Source organism: Macaca mulatta, chromosome 1, assembly GCF_049350105.2.
Source record: "Macaca mulatta isolate MMU2019108-1 chromosome 1, T2T-MMU8v2.0, whole genome shotgun sequence".
Classification (NCBI taxonomy): domain Eukaryota; kingdom Metazoa; phylum Chordata; class Mammalia; order Primates; family Cercopithecidae; genus Macaca; species Macaca mulatta.
Window position 1 is genome coordinate 177,248,696 of NC_133406.1, and position 15,640 is coordinate 177,264,335.

The window sequence follows — 15,640 nt, forward strand, 5'->3', positions numbered from 1 at the left end:
CATATTTAATGTACTCTCTGTTCAAGGAGAGAACAAGGTAACAATTCAGAAAAACTTGCACATAAAAATAATTCAAGTTGAAGAGTTTTATTGTACAGAGCAATAGATCTAAGTTACGTGGAAAATCCGCTAAAGAAAAACACCTCGGCTGGGCGCGGTGGCTCACGCCTGTAATCCCAGCACTTTGGGAGGCCGAGGTGGGTGGATCACTTGAGGTCAGGAGTTCAAGACCAGCCTGGCCAAAATGATGAAACCTCATCTCTACTAAAATACAAAAATTAGCTGGCCATGGTGGCCAGCGCCTGTAATCCCAGCTACTCCAGAGGCTGAGGCAGGAGAATCACTTGAACCCAGGAGGCAGAGGTTGCAGTGGGCCGAGATCAAGCCACTGCACTCTAAACTGGGTGACAGAGCCAGACTCCATCTCAAAAGAATAAAAAAAAGAGAAACACAAAAATACCTCATTCCCTAATGATGCCAAATAAATGAAATAATACCATAATGCTTTTAAAGAGTAACTTATAAAATACTACATACAAACTTTGTTTCTCTTACCTCATTATTAATTGGATGTGACGTGGCAAAATATCCCTTATCTTCAGAAAGACATTGAAACTGCACCAAATATTGGCTACTTTATCCTTAAAAGAGATGTGTTAGCTTTACATTCTGGTGTAATTGAAAGAAATATTAAAACCTATGAAGTACAGCCCATAATCTCTAATAAATTTTTTGAGACGTGAAACTTTTAGTCACAATATAATTAAATAGATTAAATCCTCCAGGAACATATACGCACACACTCTCTCAAGCATTTTTCATTTTTGTGCAGGGCAGTTGATCAAAAGCATTGGCCCACCATAATCCAGACATTCCCAAATACTTAATAGTTTTCAAAGAGCAATGCACTATCCCTGAATACTAAAGTCATTCATCTTTGGAAATTTTTCTAAGAAATGTTTTTTCTGTAATTTGTAGAATACATATTACATTTGACCCATTTTTATCACACAACTGAATTTACTTAGAGTAACCTGCTAGCTACTAGCAATGACAAGAGCTAATTGCTGGCCGGGCGTGGTGGCTCAAGCCTGTAATTCCAGCACTTTGGGAGGCCGAGACGGGCGGATCACGAGGTCAGGAGATCGAGACCATCCTGGCTAACGCGGTGAAACCCCGTCTCTACTAAAAAAAATACAAAAAACTAGCCGGGCGAGATGGTGGGCGCCTGTAGTCCCAGCTACTCGGGAGGCTGAGGCAGGAGAATGGCGTAAACCCGGAAGGCGGAGCTTTCAGTGAGCTGAGATCCGGCCACTGCACTCCAGCCCGGGCGACAGAGCGAGACTCCGTCTCAAAAAAAAAAAAAAAAAAAAAAAAAAAAGAGCTAATTGCTAATAAATCAAAAAGTCTAAAGACATTAGCAGTTGTGCTAGGATCACTTTCAAAATTAAGTTTGTAACTACAGCTCTCATGCTGGTGAAATCATTCTCTACACAGCTGCTTGACTTACAGCTGTGCGGACTTAACATCAAAAAAGTAACTATCACTGACAACTATACCATCCCACTTTCCTCTGCTGGATCAAAGAAAATGCTCTTCAGATTTTGAAGGCAAGAAGTGAATGGAAGAGACTGGCAACACCATCAAACATGTCTGATACTCATTTTTATAATTATCATGATAAATGCCATTTCTGAAACGGAAGGTAAGGCAAATAATTAGGCAGCTTACATACAGGGTTAAACTTTTCCTTACGTAAGTGTTAGAGGTTATATAAAGAACAGGTTAGGAAAACAATTTTCAAAGTTCAAATCACCGTTCTGCTACATGCTAGTTACAGGAATCTTTGACCTCAGTTTTCTAATCTGTACAGTGGGGACAATAGCTACCACAAAGCTACTGTAAAGATCAAATAAAATTACATGGAAATGTCTGGCACCTGCTAAATGGTGGTTATAACAATAATGATTATTATCATCACTACCATCATCCTGTTGACATACAGTCACACATTTCTGTTCCTTCACAACACCAAACTCCCATCTTAGTCACTTTCAAAATGCTGGTTCCATCTTCCTATAAGTCCATTGAAAGATAATCTATAGAAATTTATATATTCAAAACTTATGAAGATACGCTTTCAAAATTTTTTTTAAAAGAAATGTTAGCAAATTATCTATAAATATGTTGTTTCTGTCTAACTTTATTAAAAGGCCTTTTTGTTTCAGAAAAATGGTTTGTTTAATTTAATTACCAAATCTAAATGATCAAATTATTCACATAATAAAAGTTTAACAAGAGTGATTAAACTAGCATTAAATGAAATGAAATGAAAGAGTCTCATTAAAAATTACTATGGATGAACGTTATATATCTCATAAGAAATTATGAGATCTTCCTGAAGCAAACATGATTATTAGTTTTACAAATAATTTCCTAAGACTGAAAACAGAATATAAACCAAAAAATTACACAGCTGTTAAAATTGTAGCTGAAACTTCTCATTCTGTCTTTTATTACAAACCCTATTTCATTACAAAAACATATAATTGATTTATGGATCTGATGATGGCATAAATATTACCTGTTGATGTAATGTACTAAAAAATGCCAGCTGAGCTAGGGGTAATATAAGGGATTAAATAACTGGCAAGGTGCACACACCCTGTTGTCCCAGCTACTTAGGAGGCAAAGGCAGGAGAATCACTTGAGCCCAGGAGTTCAAGCTGTAGTGCACCATGGTTGCCCCTGTGAATAGCCACTGGGCTCCAGCCTGGGCAACAGCAAGATCCTGTCTCAATCAACCAATTAATCAATCAAGCAATAACTGGCAAGGAACGATTACAGGAGGAAAGCAGTTGAAGTTCCCGTTCCTTGTGTCTTCTACATGAAACCCCTAAAGGTCACAGGTAAGGTATAGTAACAGAAAGGAGAGGAAAGTTTTTAAACATGCCTCAAATAATCCACGATCAACCGGGAAGAGTCTTCTTAGAACCTGCAGGGTTTGTTCCCTTTCTGTAAAGAATGGCAGCCAGCAGAGAACGAAGGAAGCCACAACAGTACAAGCTAGCTTAACTAGCAACACAAACCTAAAACAAAAACAAAGGTAGGCAGTAAGATAGGGAAAGGTTAGTAATTCTGCAAAATCAACCTGAGTCTCACTGAACATAATACATGCAAACATATAGTAATGCCAAATCTATGTTACAAATATAGGCTTAAGATGGGAGTCTGCTCAAATCAGAGGTAAAAAAAAAAAATTCACAACAGCTAAGATGTGCACTTCAACAAAAGGACTGTTACCACCATCCTAATTAACATTTACGTTAGATATCATTTGTATAGGAATAAGGGAATGCACTCATGAAGAAAAATATCAAATGGGGATGTATTTCTAATAAGTATATAACGTAGTAAGCTCTAAAGTGATAAAATCCTACAGCAAAGTTCTAACTAGCCAATACACACTACCAGTAAATATGCATGAATTGAAATATTTCTCTAGTTAGGAAAATTTAAAATAAAACACAGAACATGACTTAATCTCTCTCTTCCCACATACCCTATAGCCAAAGTATTTATAAGAAATCACCAAAAGGCAAAGTGAAAGACCACCTTACTCCAAGTAAGTATGCCAAAAACATTATCTGAAGTAAAGTTTTGGATTCTGGTGTTTAAAGGTCACTCACCCCTTTCCTTTGAGGCCTTTTTTAAAACACTTGCCAAGTAAAAAGCAAAAAAATGGCAAGGAGTGATAAAGTTCCATCTGTTTATAATTTATAGCTAAGCAAAATGCCAGTGACCCTAGCAGGTCCCAGTCACAAGATACTCCAAGAACACCCCACAAAGCAAAGCCAAGACTCACAGAATTATATATGTTCCTGTGTCAAGGAAATTACCTTAATAATCTTTTTAAAAGATAGAGCTTTTAAAAAACAAATCACATAAGAGATATGCTCTATGAAATGCAAGCTCATAGCATATCTCTTATGTGATTTTAAAATAACATATACAATGAAAGCTATTTCCCAATAGAAATTCAAAGTACTGAAGTGATAAACAAACATGAAATTATGTATAATAGCATCAAATACATTAAATCTACTGCTAAACAGCAACTGATTTGTTTTGGTTTAAAAGAGCTCTAAAGATTTAAAACATAGTTTTGTTTCTGTTAGATTACTCCACAATATTATTATAACATACCAAAATCTAGAGAATAAAACAATGCTCCAACAGCAAGTTAACAAAAAACTTTACTGAGATCGCTACACTTCCTATATTATATGTATTAATAGTATAAAGTAATATATGTACTTAATTAGCAACTAACAACATTGTTAATTAAAACAATATCACAATTAGATTTTCAGTTCAAAATGGTGAGCTAGGCACTAATGTTTACCTCCTCTCCTTCCCAAGAGACTCTTAAAGTAATAAGAAAAGGAATTTAAAAGTATAAATTCGATCAGGAGCGGTGGCTCACGCCTGTAAACCCAACACTTTGGAAGGCCAAGGCAGGAAGATTGCTTGAGCCAGGAGTTTGAGACCAGCCTGAGCAACATGGCAAAACCCCATCTCTACAAAAAAAATTTTTTAATTATCTTAGTGTGGTGGTGCAAGCCTGGAGTCCTAGTTATTCGAGAAGCTGAGGCAGGAGGATGGCTTGAGCCCAGGAAGTTGAGGCTGCAATGAGCTATGATCATGCCACTGCACTCCAGCTTGGGCAAGAGAGCAAGAAAACAAAAGCAAACAAACAAAAAGTATAAATTCACAGCCATAAAGAGAACGGGAGGATCTGTTATAATAGATAAAGATTTCAACATATATCTGGAAGACAGAAGTGATAACAAATAAAATAGAATGAAGGAAGCCACAGCTTAGAGTATACACAGAGGAAACTCAGGGTAGCAAGAAGTCAATCCACCCTGCAAGACCCTAGAGAACTTTGGAAACACCAAGTAGGTTACAGTGTTTGAGTAGTATATGCAGAAGAAAACAAGAGATGAACTGAAAATCCCTAGAGGTAGAAGTCAAATCTTACCCCACTCCCACACAAAGATTATCTGGCAGCCAAACATTTACCCCGAGGCAACAAAAGAGGGTGTATTTTTCTGAAAAAATAAACTAAACTATCCAGGGCAGCCAGTGTAGAGGTTAGCACTATAATGCAAACCCCTCCACATTCTGACATGTAAGCATCTCAGCGTGTGGTGGCCAGCTTGCCGCCCACTGATCCTATAGTGGACCAACGATACATAGAAGTCATATGCAGGTGTTCTTGCCTTATTCTTAAATAAAAATAGATACACTAGGATCAAATAAACATTTATAGAAAACCTATCACAGAAAAAGAATCGAAAGGGAAACTAAATGACTCTGAAAGAATTAAAATCACTCAGGGAACAGTAAAGAACTTTACCAAAAAAAAAAAAAAAAAAAAAAAAAAGTAGCAAATTCTAATTAGAAATTAAAAACACACCTAACAAAACAAATGAAATTCGATGGAAGTGTTGGGGATAAATTCAAGATAATCCAACCCATAAAACAAAAGATAAAGAGATGCAAAAGATCTAACATCTGACTAATACACTCAAGAGAGAAAAAAGTGAGAAAATCATCAAAAAAATAATGTAACAGAATTTAGCAGAACAGAAGAACAACATATACAGTTTGGATATCCAAAACAATTGTGAAAAACACCTGTGTCTAAACAAATCACTGTAAAATTTCAGAACCACACAAATAAATTATAAAAATGATAATAATAGCAACAAATGTCTATATAATGCTTAGTGTCTCCCAAGAACTGTCTTAAGTGTTTTACAAATATTAATTCATTTAATTCTCAAACTAAGCTTACAAAGTTAGGGTTTCTATTATCCACATTTTGCAAATGAGAAAAGTACATAATGATTTAAAAATGTGTCCTTACAGCTGGGTGCAGTGGCTCATGCCTGTAATCCCAGCACTTTGGGAGGCCAAGGTGGATGGATCACTTGAGGTCAGGAGTTTGAGACCAGCATGGCCAACATAGTGAAACCCCATCTCTACTAAAAATACAAAAATTAACTTGGCATGGTGGCACATGCCTATAATCCCAGCTACTTGGGAGGCTGAGGCAGGAGTATCTCTTGAACCCAGGAGGCGGAGGTTGCAGTGAGCCAAAATCACGCCATTGCATTCCAGCATGGGGGACAAGAGCAAAACTCCATCTCAAAAGAAAAAAATGTATCTTTACAAGGTAACATATGCCTGAAAGCTTTCAGACTTTAATTCAAATCACAGAGGACATACTACTACAAATTTTCCAGAATGGCTAAAACAAAAACCATTGACAGTTGATCAAGACGTAGAGCATCCGGAACTCCTACACCATTGTTATGAGAGTCTTAATTGCTACACACTGCTTAAAAACAATTTGGGATTATCTAAAAATGGATATGTGCACACCTTGTAACTCAACAATTCCACTCATAAGAGGAATGTTTATATGTGTACAAGGAGATATTTATAAGATGTTCATGGCAGCATTATTCATCATAGCCCAAACCGGGAAACAACCCAAATTACTCTCTCAGTGATAGAAATCACATGTATTCATGCAATGGAATATCATAAAGCAATCGAAGTGAATACTGAATTCACTTTCATAGATTTTTAACAAACTGCAGCTACACACGACTACATGAATGCATCTCATAAACAAAATGTTTAGCCCAAAACATCAAACACAAAACAATACTTACTGTGTTGTCTCTTTTATATAAAATTCAAAAAAACTATAGTGTTAGTAGTTAGTTCAGGGGTACTATTTGGAAAGGAGGAGGGAGAAGGATGGGGAGGTGGACAAGGGTAGTTTTTGGATACTAGTAATGTTCTATTTCTTGACATGAGTGGTAGGTTTGCCAACTCACTGAGCTGCACATTTATATTTTGCATAGTTTTCTGTATGAGTGTCATAGTTCAAAGTAAATATAGTTTTAAAACTCTGGTAAATCACTTTTTTTCCTTTTCTATCACTGTTCTTGATATTATCAGAGTATTTGACAGCCATGATCCCGTAAGCACTGCCAAAATTTTTAAAAAACTAAATTAGTCAAGTGGACAGAATATAAAATATATGATAAAAACAACTACAGACTTGAATATCTTTTATTTGCAAGTCCTTTGACAGATATACCTATTAGTTTTATTATAACTAAAACAAGACTGGCATCAAAAGGAAAAGCTATTAATTAAATAATCATGTTGCTGTGTAATGTCGTCTTTTTTTTCCTTTAAGAGAGATGGAGACAGGTAATAATATTCGATACCTTATAAGACAAATTGGATAGATATATACAGATTTTTATCAATTTATTCTCTAATCTAAGCTTTGTTTGTTTGAATGTTCCTTACTTTAGTCATCAAAAAATACACATACAAAAGCCATATTTTGATTATTCAGTTTTAGTTTCCTGAAGCTTCTGGCTACTACTATCTGATAGAAAAAAATATTTTAAAACTCATAAAACTGTGAGATCATTCTCCTTTTTTCATGTCAGACAGCATTTGCAAAGGATAGAAGACATGTTACACTTTAGAATTACAAGAGTATAACCATACTTGGCACTCTTTTGCCACCTCCCCAGAAAGAGCTAATCATTTACCAACATTCTGTTCCCAAGCGAAACAATATGAAAAAGCAATTCTACTTTTAATAAATCCGTACTTTACTCTTCAAATAAAAGCTTAGTGAAGAGATTCTTTTATATTATTGTGAAATAGTTCATATAAGCACGCTATCAAATAAGACATTACTAGATGACAGCATTGCACACATTGAGTCTAGATTTCATAATATGCAACTGACTTCATTTCTACATTAGTAAAGGATACTGAAAATGTCCATAGTCTATAAGAATAAGGCCTGGATACAGCAAGATGCATAACGCATTAGCAATCTGTAAAGAAAAATATTGTGAGATAAGAAAGTAATCTGTTACACATTCAAGCAGAGTAAAAGCGTGGTTTTTATCTAACACCTTAGCAAATGTTCCCCTTTTCCAGAGGTGTTATACTTTCTTTTTATAAAATATTCAATTTTTATAAAACAACTCTTTAGACAATGAAGTTTTCATGGAGGTGACATGGAACACTTCCATAAAAAGGAAAAAAAAAAAATCACTAAAAGGTTTTGTCAGAGGAAGTACTTCCAGATATACAAGTTGGAGAAGTCAATCTAATGTTAACCTATCTAAAATGACCAAAAATAATATCTGATAACTATGAATTGAGAATATACAACAACTTTTCAAAATGCCTTTCAGTTTGGTCAATCTCACAAGCCAGCTCAAAATTCAGCTTTACCAGTTAAGTAACAAATTCGGCATGGCATGCAGTCCAGTACTATGTAACTTCTAAAATTCAGTATATCTTAGTAGTACACTAAAATAATTACTGTAAGATAAGTTGATGTTTTTGAAGTGAAAATTGATAGAAGATACAATATTCCTAATTACTCTCTTTCCGAAAGCATGGCTTCCCTAAGGTCTATACTTAATAGTTAGACTAATAAAGGATACATTTCAGAGATGAACTGTCAGGCTGCTTTAAAACCTACCTTTTTCTTAGTTGAGATGTCTTTTAAACAACAACAGTACAAAACCACTGCAGGTATGTAAATCAGCAGATCAGCAATTAAAACTGAAAACACAAGGAAATAACTTTAAACATGAGTCCATCAGGATTTACAGCTACCCATTAACTGCCTCCCTTCCTCCAATGTTGATTGAGAATTCATTAACACAAGGTTCTTGCCCCACTATGGACAAGTCCTTTACACAGTCAGCCCTTTTCAGTTCTTTCACCTGTGAATAATTTCAACCGCTGTATTGCCAAGGAGTCTCTTAATTTTCTCTAACAAATTCACGTATTTAATCAATCAGATGTATCCAACATTCTCTCTTTGTTCTGACTTGGACTTAAAAATAAAAAATATTCAAAGCAAGGAAATATTTTTTTCGTCTATATACTCTAAATTTTCTAGCATAAAGAATAACTGAAATGTAGTGATGTGTAAGAAAATCTTTTTAAAATGTTAGTCTTTATTGAAAAAATATAAACTTTTGCTAATTAATGCATATAAAGAGCTTGAGAAACCCAGGTGAGGAGAAAACTGAAAAAAATACTAAAAAAAAGAAAAGAAAAGCAAGTCATAATTTTCAACATGCAGTCCTTTAAAACAAAGAAAAATGCATACATAAATACTTCAGATGTATAACATAGCTGTCTAAAGAGCTTATTTTTTTCTTATACCTCACTAAGTATAGTGTTGAGAAAAAGGTAAGTGACAGTAAACTGTCTGCAATCTATCAATATGTTCAGCTCCAAATGCCACATTAAAGACGACACTGACAAACTGGAACATACCCAAAGGACTGGTCAGACAGAGACCTCAAAACCATAATCACATTCAACAAACTGCTCATCTAAGGAATAGCTGAAGTATATAGGAATCTTTAACTTAGAGAAGAGGTGACTCCAAATTCCTGTAGGATGTTAGGGATATAAGGGATTAGACTTGTTCTCTGTAACCCTGGAAAACAGAATCTGTAATGACTGGTGCAAGTTCAATTTAGGAAGGTCATTTTTAATGATTGGAGCTCTATGAAAACAGAATAGACTGTCTGTAAAGGTTGTGAGTTCCCTGCAAGCACAGATGTTGGTTCAGAAGCCAAATTATCACATGGTGAATATGTGGTTCAGAAAGGATTAAAGCATTGGAGGGGGAAGGGCAGTGGTGTGGGAGAGGGAAAGAGGCAAAACAGGTTATCTCTTGGGCCTAACATTCCAAGACTGGATGAACTGTAAGGAGAACAAACTCTGACTACATTTACACTAATTAAGGAAAAGGACTGAGATAGCACTAAAGCATAAGTCATGTAAAGCTTTTAAAGAAATCTAAGCTTATTACTTTCAAACTCCTGCAACAGCACACACAGATGCTCAATAAACATTTGTTGAGTGGATTATTGAATTTAGAAACTGCACAACTACGCAGATAACAACTGCAAGGTTTGCTTTAAGAAAAAATGAAAGAGATTTAGAATTAGGATATTAAAGCACACCCTAAAAAACTAAAGATTCAATTTATAGCTATCTGACCTCAAGTAAAGCTATTTGCTTCACTTAACTGTGCCTCCCTCAGTTTCCTCAGCTTAAAATAAGAATAATAGTATTGATCTCACTTGGGTGTTCAAAGAATTAAGTCAGATAAAAAATGTAAAGCACCCTCCTTTCTACTCTTTCATGTTTTAACTTACATATACATTTGGTCTTGGATCATGTATACAAATATATGTGTATGTGTAATTGCACAATTTTAAAGTCAGTAAGAACAATAATAGTACCTTTACTAGTTTGTCCAAAAACTTTAAAAAATCAAATTTTACATCCAATACCTGTTGCACTTTTACCTGTTGTACGCATGAAGAGCTTATGTGCCTGACTCTCATATCCACGTGATGTATGGAGAGCAATCCAGTCTGGATTTATAAACTTTGCCCTGCAAATCAAAGCATATATACAGATACTTCATTCCTCATAACATTTAGCAATAAGGATATTTAAAGATGTATGAATTTATTAATATTTTGAGAATTGGCCATTTCTCTTATAAAGCAACAGAGTCGATGCTTAAGTATTACTCTATTTAATCATGTGAAACTGACTTAAGCTACAAAAAAAGCATCTGCATTGCTTATCTTCCAACAAAACTATATAAGGTGTAACTATAAGCCCTATCTTCACAATTCTTTCAGTATAAAAACAATCTCGCAGGTCACATTTCATGTACTAAACACATACTTTGTAAAAAGCAATATGCTAGTGTTTATCAGAGGATCACGTTTATAATATTTTAGTTATAACAATTGGCTACAATAAACAGTTATAATAATCATAAATCATTACATAAAACTAAACGCAATTCTTAAAGATAAATGTAATTTTAAACCATATCACAATTACCCTGAATACTGTAATGATGTTTGAGAGTTTATTTTCAATCCATGAAGCTTATTTTTGCAAATATGAAATACACTCATAACGACACTGCATAACGACATTTCAATCAACAATGGACCATATGTAGGACAAGGATCCCATAAGATTATATTACCATTTTTTACTCTAGCTATGTGTTGATATGTTTAAATATACAAATACCATTGTGTTACAACTGCCTACAGTATTCAGTACAGTGACATGCTATACAGGTTTGTAGCCTAGGAACAACAGGCTATGCTATAGAGCCTAGATATAGTAGGCGATACCATTTTGCCTCCTAAAGTACCCTCTATGATGTTTGCACAATGATGAAATCACCTAACCATACATTTCTCAGAATGTATTCCCATCGTGAAGTGACACACGGCTGTAAAGTTGAAATTAAACAAGGAAGATGAGTTCACGAGATATTTGAAGAGGTTCCTCAAATTTTTGCTGACACACTTCAAATCTAAGACGGAATACCACTACAGAGTAGAACTGGGTCTCTACAAAAACAGAAGTTCTTTATCTTTTATAACTATTTAATTTCTTTAAAAGGACAAGGAATTCCCATTTTGATCTTAAATCACAAATGAAACACTACAGTTATTCTAGTTTCTAACTTGACAGATTAGTCAGTAACCATTTGGATCTATATTTTTCATTTACTTTGAGCTGTTCCAGAAAAAAAAATTCTTATACACAACTAACACATATTAGATACATTTCTCAGTAGTTCACACATACGGATAACATCTCTACTTCAAAACTAGTTCTGCATTTCTTGCAAGACGTCCTCCAAAAAAATTATAGAAACGTTCAAACTTTGATAGTTCTTTTTTTTTTTTTTTTTTTTGAGATGGAGTCTCACTCTGCTGCCCAGGCTGGAGTGCAGTGGCGTGATCTCAGCTCACTGCAACCTCTGCCTCCCAGGTTCAAGTGATTGTCCTGCCTCAGCCTCCCGAGTAGCTGGGTCTACAGGCATGTGCTACCATGTCTGACTAATTTTTGTATTTTCAGTAGAGACGGGATTTCACCACGTTAGCCAGGATGGTCTAAATCTCCTGACCTCGTGATCCACCCACCTCGGCCTCCCACAGTGCTGGGATTACAGGCGTAAGCCACCATTCCCGGCTGACAGTTATATCTTAAAACCCATTTGTAATATACAATAGCAGCGGCTGGGTGCGGTGGCTCATGCCTGTAATCCCAGCACTCTGGGAGGCCGAGGTGGGCATATCACTTAAGGTCAGGAGTTTGAGACCAGACTGGCCAACATGGTGAAACCCCGTCTCTACTAAAAATACAAAAATTAGCCGGGCGTGGTTGCGGGTGCCTGTAGTCCCAGCTACTCAGGAGGCGAGGCAGGAGAACTGTTTGAGCCTGGGAGGTGGAGGTTTCAGTAAGCCAAGATTGCACCACTGTACTCCAGCCTGGGCTATGGAGCGAGACTCCGTCTCAAAAAAAATTAAAAAATAAAAAAAAATACAATAGCAGCTACAAGCAATCTCTCCTCTAGTCAAGAAAGCCCCATCACACTGCTTCTTACTAAATCTGCCAAGGGCATAAAAATTTAGAGTTACATTAAGAAAGAAAAACTTACACATATGCACATAGGAGACTATGATAAGCTGTAAGAGGTGGGTAATCCAATCCCCAGTACTGTAAATTGTTATCACTGCTGTTAAAATACCTGAAAAAAAAAAGAAGAAAGCACCATTCCGTTAATCAATATTCAAGAAGTAGACTTATAATTTAACATCATTTATTTAAACTTAATAATGTAATTTACTAATTATTAAGCTATTAATAATTCAGCCATGTCAATAGACACAAACCAGGACTCTCCTAGGCAAACTGGGATTTACTGTCATCCTATTATTAGTAGACTTCATCAATGACTAACACTTATACAACAAAAAATATGCAACAACTAAAAGAATAGGACTGTTTGCAACCAATTCAACCAACATGTAACGAGAGCCTCGTTACATGCAAGGTTCTCTGAATTTTAGGAAGACAACTAGGTCTAACGTCCACAAATTGATAGGCTTCTCTGGTTGGCCAGAATGTGAAGGAACTATGCACAATTATGACTCGAGGAATAAAAATTGAGTTAACATAATTTCTTAATCATGTCCTTTATAACTAGGCAGCTTCTTCTTCAATTTATTTTCTCAATCATAAGAATACTTTACAACAGTGGAAGCCAAACTATATAACCTACAAATAACCATTGTTCATAAGCTTATTTCTTTTTGAGACGGAGTCTTGCTCTGTCACCCAGGCTGGAGTGCAGTGGTGCGATCTCCGCTCACTGCAACTTCCACCTCCTGGGTTTTTTTTTTTTTTTAAGCGATTCTTCTGCCTCAGCCTCCCAAGTAGCTTTGATTACAGGCACCTGCCACCAGGCCCGGCTAATTTTTGTATTTTTAGTATAGACGGGGTTTCACCATGGTGGCCAGGCTGGTCTTGAACTCCTGACCTCAAGTGATCCACCCACCTCGGCCTCCCAAAGTGCTGGGATTGCAGGTGTGAGCCACCATGCCTGGCCTAACTTATTTCAAATGGGTCACAATTCCTCACTGTCACAATCTCCTACTTTTTGAATTAAAAATATTTCTTTAAATTAGCATTCAACATGATCCCATCAAATAACCCATTAATCATCTTCGGAAGGTCTACTCTTCTTAGTGTTGGCTACATAAAACATAGGTTTGTATGGAAGAGATGGGGATTAAAATTATCAAGGCATGCTAGACAGCCAAGACATCTGGGCATAGAGTACTACAGTATGGTACCAGCTGGTGGCCATTGTCCCTCCAGAAACATCCATGTGAACAATCTTGGGTTCCACGTCTGGCTGGGACTTGAAGCCAAGAAGCAGCAAGTCTAAGAATCTCTGGGTTAGTTGGAGCCCCTTTTGGCAGCTTGAATCTGGGAAACTGGGCCAGGCAAATAATGGAGACCAAAGCACCCACTTGTCTAGACAGAGATACCTGAAGACAGGCACCAATTGTGCCATTTCCAAATTCATGTTACTACATAGCATAAAGTTTTATTGTATCAGCCTCAGAGCTGTTGAAGCATTGAGTTAAGTAAAGCTGTAAGGTCAGTGACTGCCACAAAGTGCTCAATAGTAGTTCCAATTGGCTGCTAGCCACAAAACAACTAAGATGGATACAGCAATGGGAAACCATCAAGTAATTCAAGAATCACATTTTGTCCAATACAACTTGATTTGGTTTTCAGCTTCTGAAAATAGACAAAACCTATTTTTTCATTTAGTTTAACCTTGAGATCCACTGGAGATGAGTAGAAGAGGCACTGACAGTAAGCTGTAAGCATGCAACGATACTAAAATAAAGTGATTGGTTGGATTAGGAGGAAAAAAATCCAGGGTTTGTAACAGTGCTCCCCTTTCTTATGGAAATTCATAAAGTAGAAGAAAGAGGCATAAAAGAAGATAGCTTAAAAGTGTTTCATGTAAAGCATCAAAATACGTCAGTAGGAACAAAGCAATTAATTGATACTCCTGCTTTATATACTATTATATATATAATTTTTTTTTTTTTTGAGACAGAGTTTCACTCTTGTTGCCCAGGCTGGAGTGCAATGGTACAATCTCGGCTCACTGCAATCTCCGCCTCCTGTGTTCAAGCAATTCTCCTGCCTCAGCCTCCTGAGTAGCTGGGATTACAGGCATGTGCCACCATGCCCGGCTAATTTTGTATTTTTAGTAGAGATGGGGTTTCTCCATGTTGGTCAGGCTGGTCTCGAACTCCTGACCTCATGATCTGCCTGCCTTGGTCTCCCAAAGTGCTGGGATTATAGGCGTGAGCTACTGCGCCTGGCCTTACTTTAGACATATTAATACCTGAAAAGTTGTCTAAATACGATTTCTACATTGAAATGCATTTTCCCACTGAACATCTCAGTATATATTTAGTAAGTAAAAAAAAAAAACTGGCTGCCACACAAATTATAAAATTACATTCAGGAGTGTTACCATTAACTTTAAGATGTAGTTTTCTCTAACAACCCACAGAGTCATAATTGGTATTTTTATTTAAAGAAAAAAAATTTTAACTTGAAACAGTTTCAAAGTTACAGAAAAGTTGCAAGAAAAGTTCAGAGAACTTACATATATCAAAATGTATAAAGTTTTATAAGACAACAGACACAATTTAAAGAACAAGACAAACAGAAAAAAGACTTTTTATACACTCATACACACACACGAGGAAAATGATTAAAGTGTACAATACTGTTGTAGAGAGACTTTAATGTCACCACGGAGAACACCATCTCCTGGTGTTCAGACCCCTGCATGCATACAATCCCCTCCCCTTGAGTGTAGGCAAGACCTGTGACTTGCATCTAACTAATACAATATGGTAAATGTGACAGGACATCACTCTTGTGCTTCTGTTTCACATATATGTAAGATTCTGTCTTGCTAGCAGATATACTAGACAGAATGCCTCTCACTGACTTTAAAGAAGCAAGCTGGCATGTTTTAGTGCATGGCCATGTTGGAGAAGCCACATAGCAACAAATGGCATGTGAGCTATAGGAGGCAAGAGTGGCTCCCAACAAGAAACTG

The 15,640-nt window shown here is 36.2% G+C and overlaps 1 protein-coding gene across 1 annotated transcript in view; it reads right to left on the reverse strand.

Annotated features, from left to right (window-relative positions):
• Positions 1 to 15,640, reverse strand: part of ALG6 (ALG6 alpha-1,3-glucosyltransferase) — a 65,518-nt gene that overhangs the window by 21,951 nt on the left and 27,927 nt on the right. The window contains exons 4-10 of the mRNA XM_077954823.1: positions 12,638 to 12,727; positions 10,461 to 10,549; positions 8,606 to 8,688; positions 7,882 to 7,946; positions 3,690 to 3,881; positions 2,954 to 3,089; positions 556 to 641 (exon numbers count right to left, since the gene is read on the reverse strand). Coding sequence (XP_077810949.1) covers positions 556 to 641; positions 2,954 to 3,089; positions 3,690 to 3,881; positions 7,882 to 7,946; positions 8,606 to 8,688; positions 10,461 to 10,549; positions 12,638 to 12,727 — 741 coding nt within the window. The remainder of the gene's footprint in view (positions 1 to 555; positions 642 to 2,953; positions 3,090 to 3,689; positions 3,882 to 7,881; positions 7,947 to 8,605; positions 8,689 to 10,460; positions 10,550 to 12,637; positions 12,728 to 15,640) is intronic.